The 20952-nt window shown below is 47.2% G+C and overlaps 1 protein-coding gene across 7 annotated transcripts in view; it reads left to right on the plus strand.

The window, feature by feature from the left end:
- Epb41l4b (erythrocyte membrane protein band 4.1 like 4B) overlaps positions 1–19922 on the plus strand; it is a 131790-nt gene extending 111868 nt beyond the window's left edge. For 2 of the 7 annotated variants that reach the window (XM_047524308.1, XM_047524309.1), the window contains exons 22-26: positions 1663–1740; positions 8115–8231; positions 10310–10378; positions 15408–15553; positions 16841–19922. In XM_047524308.1, coding sequence (XP_047380264.1) covers positions 1663–1740; positions 8115–8231; positions 10310–10378; positions 15408–15553; positions 16841–17048 — 618 coding nt within the window. In that variant the 3' untranslated portion in view covers positions 17049–19922. Of the gene's footprint in view, positions 1–1662; positions 1741–8114; positions 8232–10309; positions 10379–15407; positions 15554–16835 lie in introns of all 7 variants that reach the window. The other 5 variants (XM_047524311.1, XM_047524312.1, XM_047524313.1 and 2 more) reach the window with 3 other exon arrangements.
- Positions 19923–20952: the final 1030 nt, after the last annotated feature.

Below are 20952 nucleotides of genomic sequence, written 5' to 3' on the forward strand. Positions count from 1 at the left end.
TGTGTATTCAGATTTGAAAACAGCAAAACATGTTTTCATGTACCCTGTCCCCAAAATATAAGCCATCCATTTGTGGGAGATATGCTATGATATAAAGCCATGTATACTGTACTTTAAAAGAGCAATTAGGGATTCTTGGGGGCAATTTTGGTTTAGAATATCATTTTACATAAGCTATCACTCTACTATAAGGACATCAAGGGAGAAACACCCCTCCACACTCCATGATGGACAAGTTGGAGGAATAAAAACACTGTTATCTCCATCCCCTTCCTCTTACAGAATAAGCCATGTTAATTTGAAAATGGGAAATATTGCTCTTTATCAGGTTGAAATTCCAGGAATTTGCCAGAGATGGGAATGGACAGTGACAAAGATTTTACATGAGACATTTCTCTTGATTTTCTCTGAGTGACCTCTAACTGTGGTCTCTCTTTGGCATTGGTCCAAACACAGACAAACCTATTGCTGTCCGAGTGGATACTGAGTCAAAGGTTGCCTTGGTCCATGCACCTGCATGAGGAAAGGTATGCACGCAGGACAGGTGTCCTGAAGGCAAGACCAGAGCTCCAATCTGTTCCCAGGTGCTCAAGTCTCAGTTTCCTCCTCCTAAGATGAGAAGGTCTTCTCCTTGGTCCAGCTCAGGGGCAGTTAGCATCAGGTCCTCATAATTGGATGCCTGAGGCTTCTGCAGTTTCCAGGGTCACAATTCCTGGCAATATCTACATAGCAATAGTCCAAGCCCATACACTGCATGACCAAAGCTGGTCTTGCCCTGGTCCCTTCACCAGGAGTTGGGAACAAACACAGGAATGTGCCTAGCCCCCTTAACCAGTGACTGACTGAGACTGAGGTTCTCTGCATTTCTGCAGATCACCTCCTGGGATCTTAAGCTGGGTTTCTCTCCGCTGCAGGGAGCCCTCTTACAATTCTGTCTCAAGTGTGGACACAAGCTCTCAGCACAGATCCTCCAGCTGCTTAAACCCAGGCCGAAATATTTACAAACAGAAGGGAGTGGTGCTGGCCAGGCAGGGAAAGCAAGCGACATCCTTCCAAAGGCCGCAGGGCTCCCTCTCCTGGCCATCTCTCCCCTTAGGGCCCTGCTGGTGTCAAGTTGATGGCTCCTTGTTTTTCCTCCCCTCTAAAGGGCCTCAAAACCACCCATGCAGCAAAGACCCCAGAGCAGGAGGACAAAATGTTTTCCAAAACCAAGGAGCGTAATCTTCAGAGGTGCTGCCCACACACCATGAGCATCTTCCCCTTTTTTTGTGCAGATCAGTTTAGCTCCTAAAGGCCAATTGATCCTCCCCCGGCAGGATGGACTGCTCTCTGGGTACACATTCAAAGGACTCTTTAAAGCCTTTCCCCAAAAGACCAATCAAAGAACACTCGGAAAACTTAAGAAAAGTTGTTTTCAGCTCTAAAAAGGACAGTTTCCCCACACCATGCCCTACTTCTATCCAGAAAGATTCCAGGAAAAAGAAAAAATTGGGGTTCAGTCTCTACACTTGGTACACTGTTGAGCAAGGGAGATGTGAGGGATGGGCATCCAGAGGAGCTCAGCGTTAGGAAGTGGTAGAGGAGGGGTGGGAAGCTCCATCTTTCTGGTGTGTTTGCTGTCGATCCAGAAACGTCACTAATGGGCCGTCTTTACCTTCACAGAGCCCCTCCGAGCGCGGAGGGACCTTTACCTTGGAGCCGGGCGATCTCCTGATGGATTTCACAGAAGCCACTCCTCTGGTAAACTTCCCATTTTGCTAAAACCTGAAAAGCCACCGCCCCTAGCAACATCTTGGCAGCGGTCCGGGTGGAAAGTGGGCACTGCTACAGGGAGGGCTGTTCTTCTGAGGCACAGGGAGCACCTCCTGGGGTGGGGGTTCAGGCACCTTGGGTCCCGCGCCTCTCAGCCCTGGAGGAAGGGCTGCTTCTCCTCTGGAGTGGGGTCCTGCCCTCGCCTGTCTGCTGCTCACAGGGCTTCTCCGTGCTTGGGTCTTGGCTTTGTGGCTTCCTGGGCTGCGCCCTGCATGCCCACCCGTCTCTTGCTTTTGCTTCCACCAATCTGTCTGGTCTAAAACAGTGACTCGAAGCTGTACCCTGGCTTTCCAGGCCCCTTGTGCCTCTGACTGTCATCCATCTTCTGCATACAGGTCTCCCCTTAGGGGTAGTGGCCCTTGTGGGATTCTTGCAGGTGAGAAACCCTTTTTAGAGGACAGAGCACTGAACCAGAAGTCACACAGCCAAGTCCTGTCTGCAGTCTCTGCTCCCCTTTTTAAGAGCCTTGACATTGATAATCACTGCTCCATCTTCTGTAAGATAAAGGATGCCATCGTCTGTCACAGGAGAACTATAAGAATTTTATGAGAGCGTATGTGCTTGTAGGTGTGTCCTATGAGAACAGAAAGTGCCACAAAGACGTGCAAGGTATTATTATTGGATATACCTTTGGCTGGGCTCAGTGTGGTACCCGAGTGTACTTGAGCATAAATCACAGTCCACTTTGTGCTAAGCTTAAGTCAGCACTTTGGGCTGTGAGCCAAGTCGAAACCTCTCTCCAGAGGGTTTGCTGCGTGTCTGGCCACGTGCTGGGCTGTGGGGGTGGAGAGGACAGCTAAAGGCTGGAGGGGATATTGGGTCGATAAAGGCCATGCGCTACATGAGAAGATGCTCAGGAGAGACAGAAGTGGGAGGCATTCAGGGCCCACTTGCTGGAGGAGGAGTAAGGTATTAGGGAAAGATTTCCAGAAGGCTTTCAAGAGAGGACACGGGGGACACAGCACTGTCCAGGCAAGGGGATTCCCACCACTGCTGACCAGCTGGCATAAAGAAACCATGGACACAGTTGCACATCTCATCTGGAGGGTTGGTGCAGTCTGAGAGCTTCGAGGCAGCACCTTTGGATAAACAGCTGAGAAGTGACAGTGGGTGACCCCTGTTCTGGGAGCCTTCAGAGTTACGCCCTTCCTGTGTTGAAGTCAAAGTTGCAGAATTATTCACAGCCTCCTTGTTAGACAGGTGGCCCAGACTGTTCACAGGTGGGAGGGGGGCCCTTCCCCCTGCCTTTCAGAGGTGGAAACCCAGAAGTGGAGACCCTTTCCGCACCTCTTCATCATCCTTTGCCCCCTTATGAACGGCCACTTCTGTGGGACCTAATATTTAACCCTGCCTGGGGGCAATGGGGAATGGGAGGCTCATGGAGTTCAGAATATGAATAGGAGTTTTCCTGGTGAAGAAAATGAACCAAGACAGTCTATGTAGCAAATAAAGCATGACCAAAGTACTGAGAATTCAGTAAAGGGTCTGGTGGATCTCAGAGCTAGGGGCAGTTCATAAAAATAATACATAGTGGGTTTTCCAGGAGTGGTAGGATTTCTTTGGAGACTTGTACTGGGAATCTGGCTAATAATTTAATGTCTTGTGGAATTATATTATCTGTTTTCGTTTGGATGTCACAGACTGAGATGAGGAAGAAAGCAGCATGTGGCAGGGACTCAGAGATCTGCTGACCCAAAGTCAGTGATAGTCCCACCTCTGCTCACACCCCTCAGCACCAGGAAGCTCAGTCCTCTCCCTGGGAAACCCTGCCTGCGTGTTGGGCAGCTCTGACTAAACTCTTAAATAGGGTTCAGTGTGCCGCACTGCCCGGGCCTGGACGGGGAATGTCCTTGTACCACACTGAGACACAGCTGCCCACTGAGGTTTGCGTGAATCTGTGTGCTCCGGCTGGGTGCCCTTCATCTCAGGGCATGAGCAGCCCTTGGAGAGAAGGCCTCCCGGTGCCTGGCATGTTGGCAAGAGCCCACTCTGTCATGGCTTTCCTTAGTACCCTTCTCCGACTACACTTGGCTCTGAATGAATCCTGTTCCCGTGAGTGTCAGCGGATCCTAGAGAGGAGCTGGGGACTTGGGCAATCTGCTACTCCCTGTGGCTGGTCCCCCTCTCTCCATTCCCTTCCTCTCAGCATCTCAACAGCCCTCTGGCCTCACCGAGGAGAGAGTGGACTCAGGACTGGGGCTGGAGACTTGCTCCCACTTGGGGATCACAGGCACCAGTGCGTCCGTAGCCACGTTCACCTCTGCAGGTCAGCATCCTGCACCTGCTGGGGGAGGTTGCAGAGGGGCGTCTGAATGCACCGCAGGAAGGCGCTGGGACAGAGGGAAGTGGCCTGTGCCTAAGCAGCAGCCAGGACCTCCTCGTGCTCTGTCATCTGTCAGTGGGAGTGGTGCCTCGGGCCATCTCGTCCCATTCCTCCCCTACAGATGGGGAAGCCAAGGCCCAGAGAAGGCCAGACACTTGTATCAGATCGCCCAGCAGGCCTGTGTCAGGGTCAGGACTGGAACCCAGGCCCTGAACTTCGGTTCTAGCACTTTTTCCAGTCGCAGATGGTATGAGCCAGGATGTGTCTCTCTTTCCCCATTATCCAGCCAGATGCCCTGGCCTCCACCCTGCTCTCCACAGTCCAGGCTTTGGGGAAGTTCTGGGACCATCTCCAAGCTGTCAACCCAGGTTTGGTCCCCAGAGTTGCTAAGTGGGGCGTGGGGATGGGAGGTGCTCAGAACCTTGGTCTGAGAGACTCAGCCTGGATGAGGTGTGGTTCCTGGGCTGCCAGCTTTGTGCCCTTGGCCTCTGGCCTTATCTCTGGGTCTTCCTTCAGCATTTCCTTGGAAGGGGAGCAGCACTTTATGGGGGCAAGAGTGTCAAAACTTCCCGGGTGACACCCATCCCACATGAATACTTTCCTGGGAAGTCACCTCCCAAGCTCTAGCCCCCTCCAGCTAAGATTCCTGAAGTTCTCATAATCCTTGAGCCAGCATTGGAAGGATAGGGAACTGGAGAAATTGGAATAGTTCTAAATGTTCCTGCCTTTATTCAGGAACGTTCCACCCAGGGCACCTGGAATCAGGTCTCATCTTTTGGAGTGGTTTTTAAGGAAGCCCAGTCCAAAGAGGCAAGAGTAACAAAAAGACCTGATCTCGAACCGGCATCTCTCAAAACACGTTCGAGAAGATCAGATGAACATCCCTGCACCACACGGCGAAGGCTTTACCTCCTCCTTCGTCTGTGGCCTCCTGTACTGCTCCAAGGGCTTGGGTTCTCGAACTCTCCACAGAAATGCTCCTTCCAGCTTCACTCTTAAAGCATTTCCCCTTCCTTTCCCCAAACCGCTTTCTAATCCCCGAGTCTTGTATTATGTAGCTCAGTTTAGCCATCAGAAGCCAGACAGCCTTTGTAGCCTGACGCCTGCCGTCCCCAGTTCCTGCATCAGAATTCATGATCACGTAGAGTTCCTGTCTGGGACAGAGGGTGGCAAGGAAGAGGGCCAGTGGCAGCACCTCTCTTCTCTTGGGATGTGAGAGAGCACGGCAGGGGGTGTTGGTGGCACCAAGGAGGGGAATTGATGAGGCTTTCACAGACTTGACTCTGGAAATGCAGAGCCCACCGCTGCTCCCAGGTATGCAGATCATGCACCCCTCTGCTGCTGTGTTCCGCTCTCTCTTGGATCTCTGCACTTTGTACACCACTCACCTGACTTATGGAGCAGAGCCAGTTAGAACCCAGTGCCTTCTGGCACATGGCATGGTAGTGAAGAGTACAAGTGTTAGGGAGGACATTGGCCTGGCCAAGGGAGGCTATGCAGGGCCCAGGGACAGCCCTGGGTTGGGGGTCAGAAGTGGATTCCCATTCGGCTCAACAGCTCAGTGTTTATTTTGAACATCATTCTTCTAGGAGGGCCAAAATTTGATCTCCAGCCAAATCAGGGTGCCCCTCTGCAGCTCTGTGGGTTATCTGTGCTCACCAGGGTACAGGGAGGGGGAAAGAAATAAATTATTCCACAGTGTCAGCCTTTAGGGATACATCTAGGACACTCTGCTTCCTTTGTGGCCCTTTGGGTCAGCAGTGATCACTGTCCTGCTGGGAGATGTGAATTCCAACATACTGGGTGCCATGCTGTCCTGGGGTCATGCTGTCCTGGGGCCTAAGCAGCTCTCCCTGAGAGCTAGTCCTTGCTGCTCTTTAATCCCTGTTTGCAGCCTCAGCCATGGAGAGGGACCCAGAGCTGTTGGCTCAAGACTTACCAGGGTCTCCCCTTTTCTCTTTGCTTGACTTTTCTCCTATCTTCAAACCAGCAGTCTCTTTTCTCATCTAGATGATGAAGAAACTCATTTTCTTCATCATCAGTCTGTGCCAAGAATCTTTCTGTGCCCCCAGAGTCAGATTTTGAAACTCAAAAGTCAAGCAGTTACAGAAGAAGGTAGCAGCCTGCAAATGGGAAAGCCCCAAGGAGGAGAGGACATACTTGGGTGGGGGAATAAAATGGTATTTCAAGATAGTATCTGTTTACATGCATTATCTTATTTCCTTCCCATTTACTAAGATAAGAGCCAAGGGTGTGGATTTAGTAAGAGTCCAGGGATGCTCTTTTGTTGAAATCCATTCAGGTGCATATTTAGAAAGGTCAGAAATGCTTATGTAATGATCAACATTTACGAGGAAAGCAAAGCCTTAAGTCATTCATTTTAATCTTCAGATTAAACACATTTTGGCCTCTAGGAAACACAGCCATGTTTCTCGGTCTCTTATGCCAACTTTTATTTTCTTCAGAAAATATACACTGAGTTCCTGCTGATGTCAGCAAAGGCAGAATGTCACCTGAGGGCCCCTGCTGCAGCTGGTTCTGGCTGAAGCATCGGTGCACTGGGGCAGCGGTAGGAACTGACCCTGGAGGGCAGGCAGGAGCCAGCTTCCTGCAGGCCTCCAACACCATCTTACGGCAGGTGGGATTTATCCTGAGGAACAGAGAAAAGGGTGGGAGGATTTCAGTAGGCTGGTCAAACTTAAGGACAGGTACCTACAAGGGATTCACTTATTACTGCAGAAAGGATTGAGAAACAATCAAAAAGAGAATCTAGAACCCAGATTCAGACATTGCAAATGCAATTTATGCATCTCCCATATGTGGAGAGTAGAAGAAGTCCGTTGTGAAGAGCACTGAGAGACTCTGGCTGTGAAAGCCCTTTGGGAATTGTCCAGCACTGCACCATTGTCAAGGGGACAGAGTTAGATCAATTTGGAGAGAGAAAAGAGGCCTACAATTTTCTTGATTATTTTTCAGTGAAACTTGTCCAGAGGCTGTCTTTTATTCCTCATTGGTGGGATGAAACCAACTATTTCAGGAACCTCTCTTGAGCTCAATATGTGTGTATTTATCCTCTGGAGCAAATGGTCCCTCCCTGAAACCCAGAGTAACCCTGTCAGCAACCCCCCTCCCCTACACCGGGCAGCATCTCTTCTCCGTTCTCATCCTCACCGATACGAGCTGTTGGATCTCTGCTGGCGCATGGCTATCCTCAGGGCCAGGGTGGGGAAGTTGGCATTCCAAAGGGCGTGGCACTTTTCTCACAGTGCTTGGTGTATTCCAGCTAAGCAGCAAGTATCAGTGCCAGTATGAACGCCAAGGCCTGGGCACCTGGGCGTGGGAGGTGGGTTGAGGTCAGTCTGTTTTCCAAACCCAGAGCCATGACAGGTGAAATCCTGAAGTCAGTGTTCCTCTCCGGGCGGGCCTCCTTCCCAGTGCTCTCTGCTGGACCTCTACCTACACACCACAGCACCTGCCCTTCTTTAGCAGAAACCTGGGGGCGGGTGGGGGCAGGCATGGAAGGCAAATGCTCTCAAGCGTGTGGCCAGTCTGCATATGGCTCCCATGGCTGGCATTGCTAATTCACGGTGGCTCTCTCTGACCTGCTCTGGGCAGTGCTTCAAAACCCTGTGGTGTGCCAGGGTGCAGCTACCAGTCCTGCGTGTTGGCACAGGTGACGGCTCCTCCCTGCCAGCCTTGGGAAGGGGGTTCTGGAGTGTCAGGGCTCATATAGTGGAGAAGAGAGGTGAGGGCCAGAGAGGAGGAGAGAGGCTAGGAGAGGAGGGTGGCGGGTGGGACCAGCGTGAGCTGGCCAGAGGCTGGAAGGAAGCTGCGGGCAAAGCTGGCTTGAGAATAGTCTGGATTTGCCAGATCTGTCTTGCACTGTGCTATCTCTCTCTCCTTTCCCCTCCCTTATCTCCTCTCTCTCCTCCCTATCTCACCACCTCCTCCTCCCGTTCTCTCCTCTCCTCGTGAGCAGGCAGAGCCCGCCAGCAACCCCCACTGTGCCCACTCCCGCTGCTCTCCTCCACTCTCTCTCCCCATGAAGGAAGAGACCACTGGAGTTTGCATGTACCCTCCAATCAAAACGAGGCTGGTAGGTACACCGGCAGGGAGAGGGGCCTGCCAGCGCAGGCGAGGCGGCGTCCGGACGGGTGTGCAGCAGCGCCAGACCTCAGAGAGCCTGGCTGGCAGGTGCTCTCGCCCAGGATGGATGGGGAGTGTGGAATCCAGCCGGCCCTGGTCAAACTGGGGCACTCAGCTGTGGTCCCACCCCTTCAGTCATGGCTCCCAAGAACCAGGAAGAGTTTGTTTGCCTAGAATTTTGATGAGCATCCTTGGCTTTTTCAAGGGGGGAATATAAGTTCCGGTACTTACTCACCAGATAGAGAAAGTGTCATTTCAGTTGAAAATTAAAAAAAAAAAAAAAAAAAAAAAAAAAAAAAATTAAACATGTCTTCTCTTGCTGTTTATCAAGATAGTGACATAAGAGCAGAGCGACCTAACAGTTTACAAGGAATCACCCTTAATCCCACCCTAGCATGGTTTTTTGTCTTTTCACGTTTCCTTCTATGTGTCCATATTCATTCATAATTTCACATATTAAATCAAAGTAGCCCATCATCATCTGTTTCTCTCTTTTCACTTAATACTGTGTCATTTCTCTCTGGTTCTTGTTGCCACATTGCATGTGACTATTTTTCATCCAGTGAATGGCCCCATTTGCCTAACCAATCCTCCACTGTGGGACACGGGCTTTGGTCCCAGTTTGTCACTGTTCAAGGGAACATGCACGTAGCTTTTAGTATCAGGCTAGACCCTGCTGGGTGACACTGTGTGACCGTGGCTTTTGCCCCCTTGTGAAGTGGCTAGACCAATTGGCAGTACCATCAGTAGACAGTGAATTTCTTCTGCCACAGCGTGAGCAACACGCGTGTAACTGCTGGGGTCTAGTGTTGTCATTCACAGCAGGAATAAAACCTCTTTGAGGTTGCTGACTCTCACATTTCTTTAATAGCAATAAGAAAGTTCTTTCCCCTCTATTTAACGATGGTCTGAACGCTTGTCTGCAGCTGCTTCTCCTGTGACATTGGTCCCAGAGCACCTTGTTGACCTGTCAGGGTGGCGAGGAGAATGTACCACGAGGCTTCACCCTGAGAGTCCTTCCAGTGTGGGGCCCATTCTAGGAATTTGGAGATATTGATCTGGGGGGAGGGGAGCAGGGTTGGGCTGCACATCTCGGTGCACATTGTAAGGACACCATGGTCCCCATATTGTTTGAGACCTACCCTGTATGTTCAGAAAAACCTCAGCCAATTTGGGTCTTAATGTGCTCTTGTTCATCCCTGTCTTATCTCATTAGCAGTAAGGAGCCCCAGGTGCCAGCCCAGGGTTCATGGGCAAGACCCTGTGAGACACGAGGCTGCTGCCACTGGGCAGAGAGTGCTAGGTGTCTTGGCAACAGCCCTCTGCATGCAGGTGGCACAGGGTGCACACACTGTGCAGGTGGCTTCTGAGCCCCTGGATTGCAGACGAAGCTAGGGCCAGAGCCGCCAGGCGCTGGACCTGCTGGTATACTGGTTTGAATAACAAGCCCTCCCATTCCCCAAGGCCTCCAGGAAGCCAAAGACAAAAGAAACGGAAGCCAAGGGTGTTTTGGGCTACCACTCAGCATGCTGGGGGCATCCAGCCTCTTTCAGACCAGTTTGGTGCTGCAGTGACCCCGAGCATTGGGGTACATTCTGCCTTATTAACCCAGACTCTTATACCTTGCCCACAGTGATAGACTGTCCCTGATGTGACCTTCCAGCAGCCTCTTGCCATTCCCCACGGCTTTGGAGAAGCCCTCAGAAGCCACTCTGGGCAGCTACAGCTGCCTTGTTATCCACCCTGAATGTGGCCTTTTGTGGATCAGGCCTGGGATTCAGCATGCCTGGAAGGTCCAGGCAGACCCTGGGGAGGGGAGCCACCAAGGACACCCCATCCTGTTCCCTGCCAAGCACAGCCCCGTGGTCCAATAGCAGGTAGACGTGACCACCAGCCCGCATTGAGGGACCAGGGCTCCGCGGAGGTCCCTGCACCCTTCCGTTCAGTCTCAAGGGTGTGCTGCCAAAGATTTCAAAACTTTGTTTTCTCAGATGAAGGTAACCCCTCTTGTCTTTCTCTTTTTTGAAGATAAAAACATTCCCGGCTGATACGGTGAGCCCGTTTCCCGATCCTTTTAGCACTGCGCCACAGTTTACCGTAAGTAGATCCAGAGGGCAGATCTGCCTTTTACAATGCTGTTCCCACATGGTGTGCTTTTCTGTGGGATGCTGGACGACAGCATGGACTGTTCAACTCAGGTTGGGAAGGAGCTGGGATTTGGGGTCTGCCTGTTTTATTTTATGAGTCAAGGTTCACATAAAATTCACTTACTTAAACTGACAATTTGGTAGCACTTAGTACATTCACAATGTTGTGAAATGACTACCTCTGTCTAGTTCTAAGACATTGTTATCACCCCAAAGAAAACCCCATACCTGATGAGTAGCACTCTATCTTTTTCCATTGACCCCCAGCTCTTGGCAACCAGCCTTCTACTCTGTGGATTTACCTAGTCTGGATACTTTCTACAAATGGAGTCATACAACCTGGGGCCCTTGGTGTTGTCTTCATGTAGTATCATCTTTGTGAGGTTCACACATGTTGGAGCCTGTATTAGCACTTCACTTCTTTTTCATGGTGGAGTAATATTCCCCTGTGCGGATACACTGCAGTTTGGTGATGATCTGTTCATCATTGGTGGAGATTTGGGCTGTGAATGGTGCTGCTGTGAACACCTATGTATATATACTCGTTTGAACTCCCGTTTCCAACTTCAGGCGATTGGATCCAAATCTGAGCATGCTGTGATCTTAGACTAGTGATTTTTCCTCTCTGAGCACCAGCCTCTACTTTAAATAAGTGGAGATGGTCATGAGAATGTCCTCCTCTCCCCCTTCCTCTCACTCTCTTCTCTTCCAAGGAATCAGTTTGCAATTCCTACTGACAGTATGATTCTTCAGACTTCGGTCATAAGTGGAGGATCTGTGAGGTGGCCAGGGGTGGCCCTGAGTGTAATCTCATGAGCCGGGTGACGGTCACTACCCAAGGCGGCTTCAATCCCATGGGCATGGAGGGAGGGAGCTGATTCAGGTTTCAGAAGATGAGCAGAGCAGGAAGGCGCCAGTAGTTCAGGCAAGGAAAAGAAGAGGCTCCTAGAACGGTCCATTTCTGGGGTCAGGAACTGCTTCCGACTCCTGCCTCTTAATGGGCAAACAGGGCGGCAGGGCTGTGCCGGGATGTTAGCTGCACTGCCCTGACCCCCTTCCAGCCTCACTGCAGTTTTGCTGGACACAGCTCCCCGGCTGGAAGCTCCGCTCCTTTTGCCTCCGTTGGCCGTGGCGGGGCAGTCTGGCCTCCCGCCCAGCCTTGGCATTACTGTGAGACACTCGGAGAAGCCCTTCCTGAAAGCTGGGGGCCAGGACAAAGCAGGAAGCCAGTGTCAGAAGTCACGCTGGGACTTTTAGGAACTGGGCAGGAGTGGCTGGAAGGCAGCTGAAGCAGGCGGGGCACGGCATGGGCCAGAGCCCAGGGTGGGGGCATCGTGCATTCAGGGGTTTGAAAAGAAGACCAGAGGGACTGAATGGCAGAACCGAAGGGGTCTGAGGTGTGAGAGGAGGAAGGGGACATAGGCAGGGAGAAACGTGATAGGGACAAAGTTAGGCTTGACTGTACAGACCGCAGGAGGGATTCTGATCCTTACCCTAAGAGCAGTGGAAGGTTTCAAAGGACTCTAAGCAGGGTGGTGGCAGACAGCTGCTTTTGGAAGGGATCCCTGTGATCACAGTAGGAGAACATTCGGGTCCAGACAGTGGATCTACAACAATTGTCTAGAATCTAGGACAGTGGCTTAAGGGAGAGAGGGCAGAGAGCTTAACCCAGCACTGTTTTGATTGGAGAGGTGGAGAGAAGTGCAGAGATGGAGGAAATAAGTAGGAGGTTGGTAGGATATTGGACGGGATGGTGGAGAGAGAGTCACAAATGGTTCTCAGATTTCTGACTTGCAGAATGCAGTGGGTCCATAAGCAAACCTGAGAGAAGACAAAACTGGGAGAGATAATGCGTTTGCCTTTGAAAGACCTGCTGGAAACAGGAAACAGGCTGTAGGATATCTAAGTGAGTAACTCAGCAGAGGGGACTAGATGGGAGGTAATGATTAGAATTTCTGATAGATGGTGGGTAACGTTAGCCAAACTCATGGTGTTAGCTGACCAGTTTCTGCTTTGTTCTGGGCCCATTAACTGAACAGGCAGTCTGCCGGTCCATCAAGGATGAGGCTTGATGTTGGTCCATCAAGGATAAGGGCCCCTGACTGGCTCCAATTTCTGTCCTCTTCCTAAGCTGGGTCGGTCCTTCTGTTATTTCCTTTGTTCCACTGAAAGTTCATTCACTGGCTGGGGTTGAATGCCTGCCTAAAATGCACAAAGTTATGGGTTTGATCCTAAGAAGAAGGAGGAGGAGGAAGAAGGAAGTCAGGGATGGGGGTGTATCCTGTATCCCAGGAACTCAGGAGGCTGTGGCAAGAGGATTGCAAGTTCAATACCAACCTGAACAACTTAGTGAGACCCTGTCTCAAAATAAAAATAAAAAGGGCTGGGGATGTAGTTCCATGGTAGAGTACCTCTGGAAGAAGTCCCCAGTACTTCTTCCCCAGAATAAGAAGAAAGTGCTTTCATTTATCTCCTCATTTAACAAGTATTAAAAGCGTTTTTAAAAGATAGGTACTTAGGATTGAGATTGAATTAGTAATTTTTACTGCTTCTTTAATGACTTTTTTTTTTTTTTTCTTTTTTGGTACTGGGGATTGAACCCAGGGGCATTTTACCACTGAGCCACATCCCAGCCCTTTTTATTTTCTATTTTGAATCAAGGTCTCCCTAAGTTGCTTAAAGCCTTGCTTAGTTGCTGAGGTTGGACCTGAACTTGTGATCCTACTGCCTCAGTCTCCCGAGTTGCTGGGATTATAGGTGTGTGCCACCTGGCTGGCTCTTCCAGGACCTTCTTGAGATTTCCCCTCACCCCTGCCCACCCTGAATGCATGGCACTGAAGGAGAGGGAGACCGCTTGCGCGGATTGTGGTCATGCCGAAGCCCCAGCCCTCTTAGGCACCTCTGCCTCCGCACCATCAGTGCAGATGTCCCTCAGCCTCGGCATCAGATGCCCAACCCCCACCCAAGCAACTTCTTACCCCAGCTGCTGGATCAGGGGGCACAGGCTAACCCTGTGTGTGCTTCCAAACAACACAGGGAATTTCCTACTCGGGCTGCACGTCTGCCCTGGGTAGACTAAGGAATCTGCTCTCTGGTGCTCTCTTTCTGGGGATCCAGGCTAATGTAGCAGTTGCATGGCAGGTGGAATGTTTCTAATCACAGTGGCAGAGGAGAAAGATTTTCAGGATAGTAGTATGTGAAAAAAGAAAGAGAAGCCGGAGGAGGAATCAACCACCCACTGGCTCTTGAGTCTTTCAACAGATAGGGAACACAGCACCAGCCCAAAGCAGGGGATATGGTCACAGCTAACTTCAGGGGGGCAGTGCAGTCCTACCATGTGGCTGGAAGCTGGTGAGCCCGGGTGAGCTGATGAGCAGCTCAAATGACTGCCCCAGCCCCATATCCGGGCAAGCTCTCTGTGACTCGGCAAGCCCCCACCCTCAAAGATAAACCTTCTCCCCACTGCCCAACTCAGATGTCCTTACAGAACTTAAACTCTGCGTGATATTTTCAGTGGTTTCCATGGATGCCTGGGAGGAACAACTCACCTTCTGTATAATCCCTAAGAAAGTAATTACCCATTTGATGATCAGAGCCTCTTCTTTTGGAGAAAGTAACTTTCTCCAAGTTCAGGGTCAAGAGCTAGCATAAAAAGTCAAGTTATAAAATACACAGCTGGCCAGGCGTGGTGGCACACACCTGTAATCCCTGCAGTTCGGGAGGCTGAGGCGGGAGGATCAAGAGTTCAAAGCCAGCCTCAGCAGCTTAGCAAGACCCTGTCTCAAAATAAAACATAAAATGGACTGGGAATGTGACTCAGTGGTTAAGCACCCCTGGGTTCAATCCTAGGCACCACAAAAGATAAATAAATAAACTACATGGGCTGGGGAGATAGCTCAGCTGGTAGAGTGCTTGCCTCACAAGCACAAGGCCCTGAATTCGATCCCCAGTACCGCAAAAAATAATAATAATAATAATAAATAAATAAATAAATAAACAAACAAACAAACTACATACTTTGGTGGTATTATTCAAAGGGTGTAAAAACAAACCAAAACTATGGAAATTTATGATTACACAAATGGTATGCCTTTACGCCATGTACAGAGAAACAACATGTATCCCATTTGTTTATAATAAAAAAAAAAAAAACTATGTATAGGAGAAACTACTATGAGAAAATACTGATGACAGCAGTAAGGGATTAGGGAATTTCTTCATTTATCCACTTTAACATAGATCCTCTAAGCTTTCTATGTAGAAGTAATAAGCATATTTTACTTTGTATTAAAAGTGACATAAAATTTTTATTGTTGGACTTCATCCCCAGACATTCAGGTTCCAATGACTTGAGTAGGGCCTGAGCATTTTTTTTTTCCCTCCAATTTTCAAAATAATGTTGATGCTGTTAGCCTGGGGATCATACTTTTGATCCCCCAAACGTGGGCTAAATTGGTGAAAAACATCAGTTATGGAGTTAGCAAACTCTCTTTCTGAATACTGCTATTAATGTTTGCTTCCTGTATGACTTTGGAGAGAAGACTTAACTTATCTGAGCCTCTCAAGTTCCTTTTCCATAAAATCAATTCTAAGATGTACACTTTTTATTTATTTTTTTTAACCTCTTTACATCTTTGAAATCAGAATGTTTACTACAGGGTACAACATGACAAAGTTTGAATGCCACATTTTTCTTTCTGTGTGGTACACACAAAAATGATGTGTCTTATAACTGATGGTATCTAAGATGTGATGAAATATGATTTCTGCCTTAAAAGGTTGTCAAGAGAGGTAATGTATGTAAAGTGCTTAGCATAGTGTCTGGCACAAAGCAAAATCACTTAAAATGGCCATTGATTTTAGCTATTATTAAAAAATGACAGGAGCAGGTACAGTGAGGCTTAGAGAGAGCGCAGCTGCCTGTGGGATATGGAACTCGGATATGGAGATCAATCTCCTCTTCTCTGTGTCTTCTCCAGGCGGACTTCAGAGACAGTAAATTACAGTGCTGTCCTGGCCAGTCTTCCCCACTGATTCCAGCGGTGGCCCTGAGGCCTTTGACAGAGACTGTCTCCACGGTACAGACCATCTACACCACCCGGAAGCCTGTTTCTCTGGCAGCCAGGTAAATCAGAGCAGCGGGCACCTGCAGGTAACTCTGGTGACAGGGAAACCAGGCACAGATTCGAGGTTCACTGTGCTTGTGCCACCTGCAACCCTCCTGCTCCTTTCATTCATTTATCCTGAGAGGATTCATTGACACATCTGTGGGGCAGCTGTATTCTAGGTGCCAGGGATGTATAGTGAGCAAACAGGTTAAGTGCTGCCCTTACAGGGTTTAGTGCCTGGGGATGAAGGGAGACAGACAGTTGTGTATGTGTGTATGTGTGTGTGTGTGTGTGTGCGTGTGCATGTGTGTTTAAACAGTGCAAACAAGTTTCACAGGTACATGACTGACGATGGGATGCAAGGGGCCAGGCAGTCAAGGTGACCCCTCACAATAGCCAATTTTACTTCATTCTGTTCCATTCATGAAACAAAATTATGTTAAGTCACATTTTAATCAACTTTTTCTCCACTTAGGTGACCCAAAGACCTAACAAGAATAGGAGGAAAAGAAATCTGGGGGCTCACAGTTTCAGAGGTCTCAGTTCATAGATGGCCAGATCCTTTCCTTGGGGTCCCAGGTGGGGCAGGACATCATGGTGGAAGAGTGTGGTAGAGGAAAGCAACTCAGAACTTGGCACCAGGAAGCAGAGAGAGAGAGAGAGAGAGACAGACAGACAGACAGACAGACAGACAGACAAACAGACAGAGCACCCCTTACCACATGACAAAATATAAATCCCCAAGACCTGCTCCCAGTGACCACCTCCTCCAACCATATCCCACCTGCCTTCAGTTACCACCCAGTTAATCCCTATCAGAGGATTAATGCACGATTAGGTTAAGACTCTCATAACCCAGTCATTTCACCTCCGAATGTTCTAGTATTGTCTCATGCATGAACTTTGGGGGACAGCACATATTTAAACCATAGCAAACATTACTTCAGACAGTACTCAGATTAAACTCTGGGACAAAGAGCATATGAAACCAACTTGATTTAAAGAAATCTAATTCCTGGGCATCTTCCCACTCATTCAAGACTTGTACAGAGTGACCACTGTGGACCGGGTGCTATACAGGGCTCTGGGTTTCAGAGATGAGTGACATGCTCACATTCCAGCCAGGAAACACGTCAGCGGTCAATTTCAAGTCATGGTAATGCTAGCCAATGGAGGGGGTCCTAAAAAGCAAAGTCGAGAAGGAACTTGGGAGATGACATTGAAGCTATGTGTTCCTGCAATTTTTGAGGGTCTGTCTCACTATTTTGTCACTCTTTTTTTTTTTTCTTTCTTTCTTAGTGCAGAGACACTACGGCAGGAACTGGAGAGAGAGAAAATGATGAAAAGACTGTTGATGACCGAACTGTGAAATTCTCCCCTTGTCGCCTGGAGGATGGCATGGTGCCTTCTGTCCGTTTTCTTTCTTCGGGCGTAGTGTGCTCATTCTGGCACAACATACGGATGTGTGCTCCCCAGGTCTCCAGGGCGAGCGGAAGTCAACTTCGGGCTTGACTTGCATTGGGAAAGTTATTTTGTGTCTCCTGAGCAGTAGAGGTTTTCTATGGCTCAGTGTAGTCCAGACAGGATTTGGTACGTCTAGGAGCAGAAAGATGGGAAAACGGGGATTCCCGTTCAGAAGTCCCTGTGTGTGTCTGTTAAAAACCACAGGGGCTAAGGCGGCGTGGAATCCTTCACTAACAATCTCATCCATGTGATTTTGTATGATTGGAACTTGCATCAAGATTTGACTCTTTGCTAAAGAGTAATTTTTAATGAGAGAATAATTCTTTACTGTTCTTTTTTCATTGACACCGATAAATACACAGATCTTATAAAGTCCTTTATTTTTATTCAGACATGAGTAAATGAACTAAAAATATATGTATAATCACCATGACTAAAAGTTCTCTAGCTTAACCTGCAATATAATTTTATTTGGGAATTCATCAGATATGTTATTATTTGTGATAAACAAAATTTATCATTGAACCCAAAGTAGGAAATTCTAGCTTGCATTGTCTAAAAATCCATATAGGATTAAGATGGTTCAATAAGGAAAGTCGTTTGGTTTTTCCATAAAGGAAAACCATTTCTAAAGTTGATTGATTAATGTCCTATTGATAGAACCCTGACCAGAAGAAACTTTGCTCTCTTTTTATATAGTTTCAAGAAATGTGTTTTTAAATTTTTATTATGCACTTGAACAACTTTGCAGGAATAAAAGAACCCCCGACCACAAAGTATCACTCTAAATTATTCCCCAAGCTTTCTTGATGAACATGCACACATTTTTACATAGTTAAGGTCAGTGTGTACATTCTCTTGTTCTGTTCTCTGCCTAACCCTTATCTCCTTATCAAACAGATCCTACTCTTGCCAACTTAAATATCTTTATACCCATGTAACATGGTTAACCTCACCTCTCCCCTTAGATATCTGAGTTATATCCATTTTTCACTCTTATAAATAGTGCTGCTATGAATGTCTTTGTAAAAAAATATGTTCCTTTCTTTGGAGTATTCTCTTGGGAGTATCTTCAAAGAGGGATTCCAAGGTCAAAGAGCATGAAATATTTTATAGCTCTCATTTTATATTGCCAAATTGCTTTCTAGAAAGATCCAATCTCTGGGTTGGAAGGACCTTAAAGGTCATCTAGTTTAACACCCCCTACCCTCTCTGAATGCTTGAATCCCCCTAAAATTTATGATGCCACCAGCAATGTATAAGCATTTCTATTTACCAATAGCTCTGCCAATATTGGGTTTTGCCATTTTATTTATTTTCACTAGTTTAACAGATGTGTATAGTTGTTCTTGAAAAGTTGTTTTATTTCATTAATTGCTAGAAAAGCTGAGCACTTTTCCATGTGATGATTTACTAGCTGTATTTCCTTGTGTGTAAACTGTCCATCCATTTCTTATGACTGCTTGTTAAATGGAACTGATCTTGTACATTTGTATCAGAACTGTATTTTTATGTTACAGAGTTTGCTCTCCTGTCCCTATCCTTACAACTGAATGGTGCCAATAATTTGATACTAATGATTATAAAAAAAAAGTAATGCCTCATTTGCTAGCATTGTCATGAGTGAGCAAATATTCAGATAACTGAGGAGTAACCCTTTAAGTGCTGACTTTAAAATTTTAATATTTTTTGAGGGAAATCTTTCATAAATGTATTACACACTTCCCTGCCTTAGTAAACAGAGTACACTGGAGAGTATTCAACCTTTCCTTAATGAGTCATGGTCATCCCTATAAACATCAGCCCCTTTTGTACCTTGGTATGCTGCCGTGATGTCGCCAGGAGCTATCAAAATGTACAGGGCTTGGCTCTACCTTTTACAGGCTCTCACGTTCTTCTCATTGTTGGTTTTTACTGCTGTCTGCTCCTCAGTGGAGTTACTGGGGCAATCGTAGTTTTGGGGGCTTTTTACCCCCATGACCCCAGCTGTACTTTTAAAACAGCTTTAACTGTTCTTTATCTTGTGCACACAACACAAAACACGTTCCTGTGCAGCACGGGCTTATCACCTCTTGCCAATGCAGCAGCCTCTTCCTGCTCTAAACTGCTTTCTGAAGTGTCCACCCCTTGCCTCCAGCTATCTGATGGAACCCCCAAGGACATGACTGAAGACTTCTTGGGGAAGCCAGGAAACCTAGTATTTCGTATGTGTCTGATTTGCTTTGCTTCTGATGAGGGATGCATGGGCTTTGTGGCTGCTGTTTCCAGGAGGATCTGTCTCCTGCTTCTTTCCCTCTTCCCCCTGAGTTCACAGGTATTTTGAAATGTCAATGTCACTGAAAGTCTGGCTGTTACTGTATATGAAAACCCAATACCTTTGGCAGCTCACCTCTAATGAGTAAAATCAAGAGGATTCCATGGTTTCATCAGTTGTCTTGGTTATTTGCCTACTCAAATGTAGGATGGGTGCTTGGCATTGTGACCTGAGATAAAATTGTATTGGGTAAATTGGTAGTGACTAAAAGGAACTGATATGGTTGCTTCGCCTTTTTATGACTTAAAATCAAACCAACAGCGCCATTGAGGTCATACAACACTTAGGTCCAGGGTGGGAAATCATTTTGCTAAGATTCTAGAGCTAGGGTTCCATCTGTGACCCAGACCCCTAGTGGTCACAGTAGGTTACTGCAAGGGTCTGGGAATCCTCAATCCACAGTTATCTGGATTGTGAATTGCATAGATCTTTATAAAGAGTTTGAAAACAAAGTCTGAACATTCAGAAGTCCCCACCAGGAAGCATCCAGAATTTTATATTCCCCAAATAGCACAGGACCATTCTGACATCATTGTTATCTTTTTTTCACCATCTCAAAGATCACAGCTTTTTAAAATATTCAAATAAAATTCACTGTTTTAACCATTTTAAAGTGTTCAAGTCAGTGTTTTATATGCAAACATCACCATTATCTAATTCTACCACCACTCCACATCCCTTGACAACCATTAGTCTACTTGCTGTCTATGAATTTCTATATAAGGATCTGCCTATTCTGAACATTTTGCATAAATGGAATCATACACTATGCAGTCTTTTGTGACTGGCTTCTTCATTTAACATTATGTTTTCAAAGTTCATTCATGTTGCAGCATGTATCAGAATTTCATTCCTCTTTATGGCTGAATAATATACCATTTGTGGATATACCATATTTGTTTATCCATTCATCAGTTGATAGATATTTGGGTTGCTCCTACTTTTCAGCTATTATGAATAATACTGTCGTGAGCATTCATGTACAAGTTTTCACGTGAACATATGCTTTCAGATCTCTTGGAATTGCAGATCATATGGCAACTCTATGTTTAACTTTCTGAAGAACTGCCAGGATCACATTTTTATTTCTTATGAAATCCAAAGTGAAAAATTACATACACCAGGCAATCCAAGGCATGGGCACATCTGTCATTGGTCAAATAGTAAGATATAGCACTTTTATGGGAAGTTTTTATAACAGAAAAAATTATCAGAATAACTTTGATGAGAAGATAAAATAAAGATGTTTTGTTTCTTTTTAAAATGAAAAGGAAATTAAACTCTGGTTCATCTCTAAGTTCTTGTTTGAGTAACTGGCTCTTGTTCAGCCAATGGTCTCAGAATGTTTAGGCAGAATTCTTCCCCAGAAAGCATGTGCAAAAGAGGAATTCACAATATTTCTTGACTATCCAGTGGATTTGCCTTGGTGGGGAACACAGAGTGTCCACAGAGGTATAATTGAAAGTGGAACAAATGCAGAGGGATTTATTTATTTCTGCAGCACTGAAGATTGAACCCAGGGCCTCACACATGCTAGGCAAGCACTCTATCAAGCACTCTACCACTGAACTGCATCACCATTTCTGCTAAGGGTCTTCCCAGATCTTAAATCTTGTAATAAATCACACACAAAAAATA

The sequence above is a fragment of the Sciurus carolinensis genome, chromosome 14 (assembly GCF_902686445.1).
Source record: "Sciurus carolinensis chromosome 14, mSciCar1.2, whole genome shotgun sequence".
In the NCBI taxonomy this organism is placed as follows: domain Eukaryota; kingdom Metazoa; phylum Chordata; class Mammalia; order Rodentia; family Sciuridae; genus Sciurus; species Sciurus carolinensis.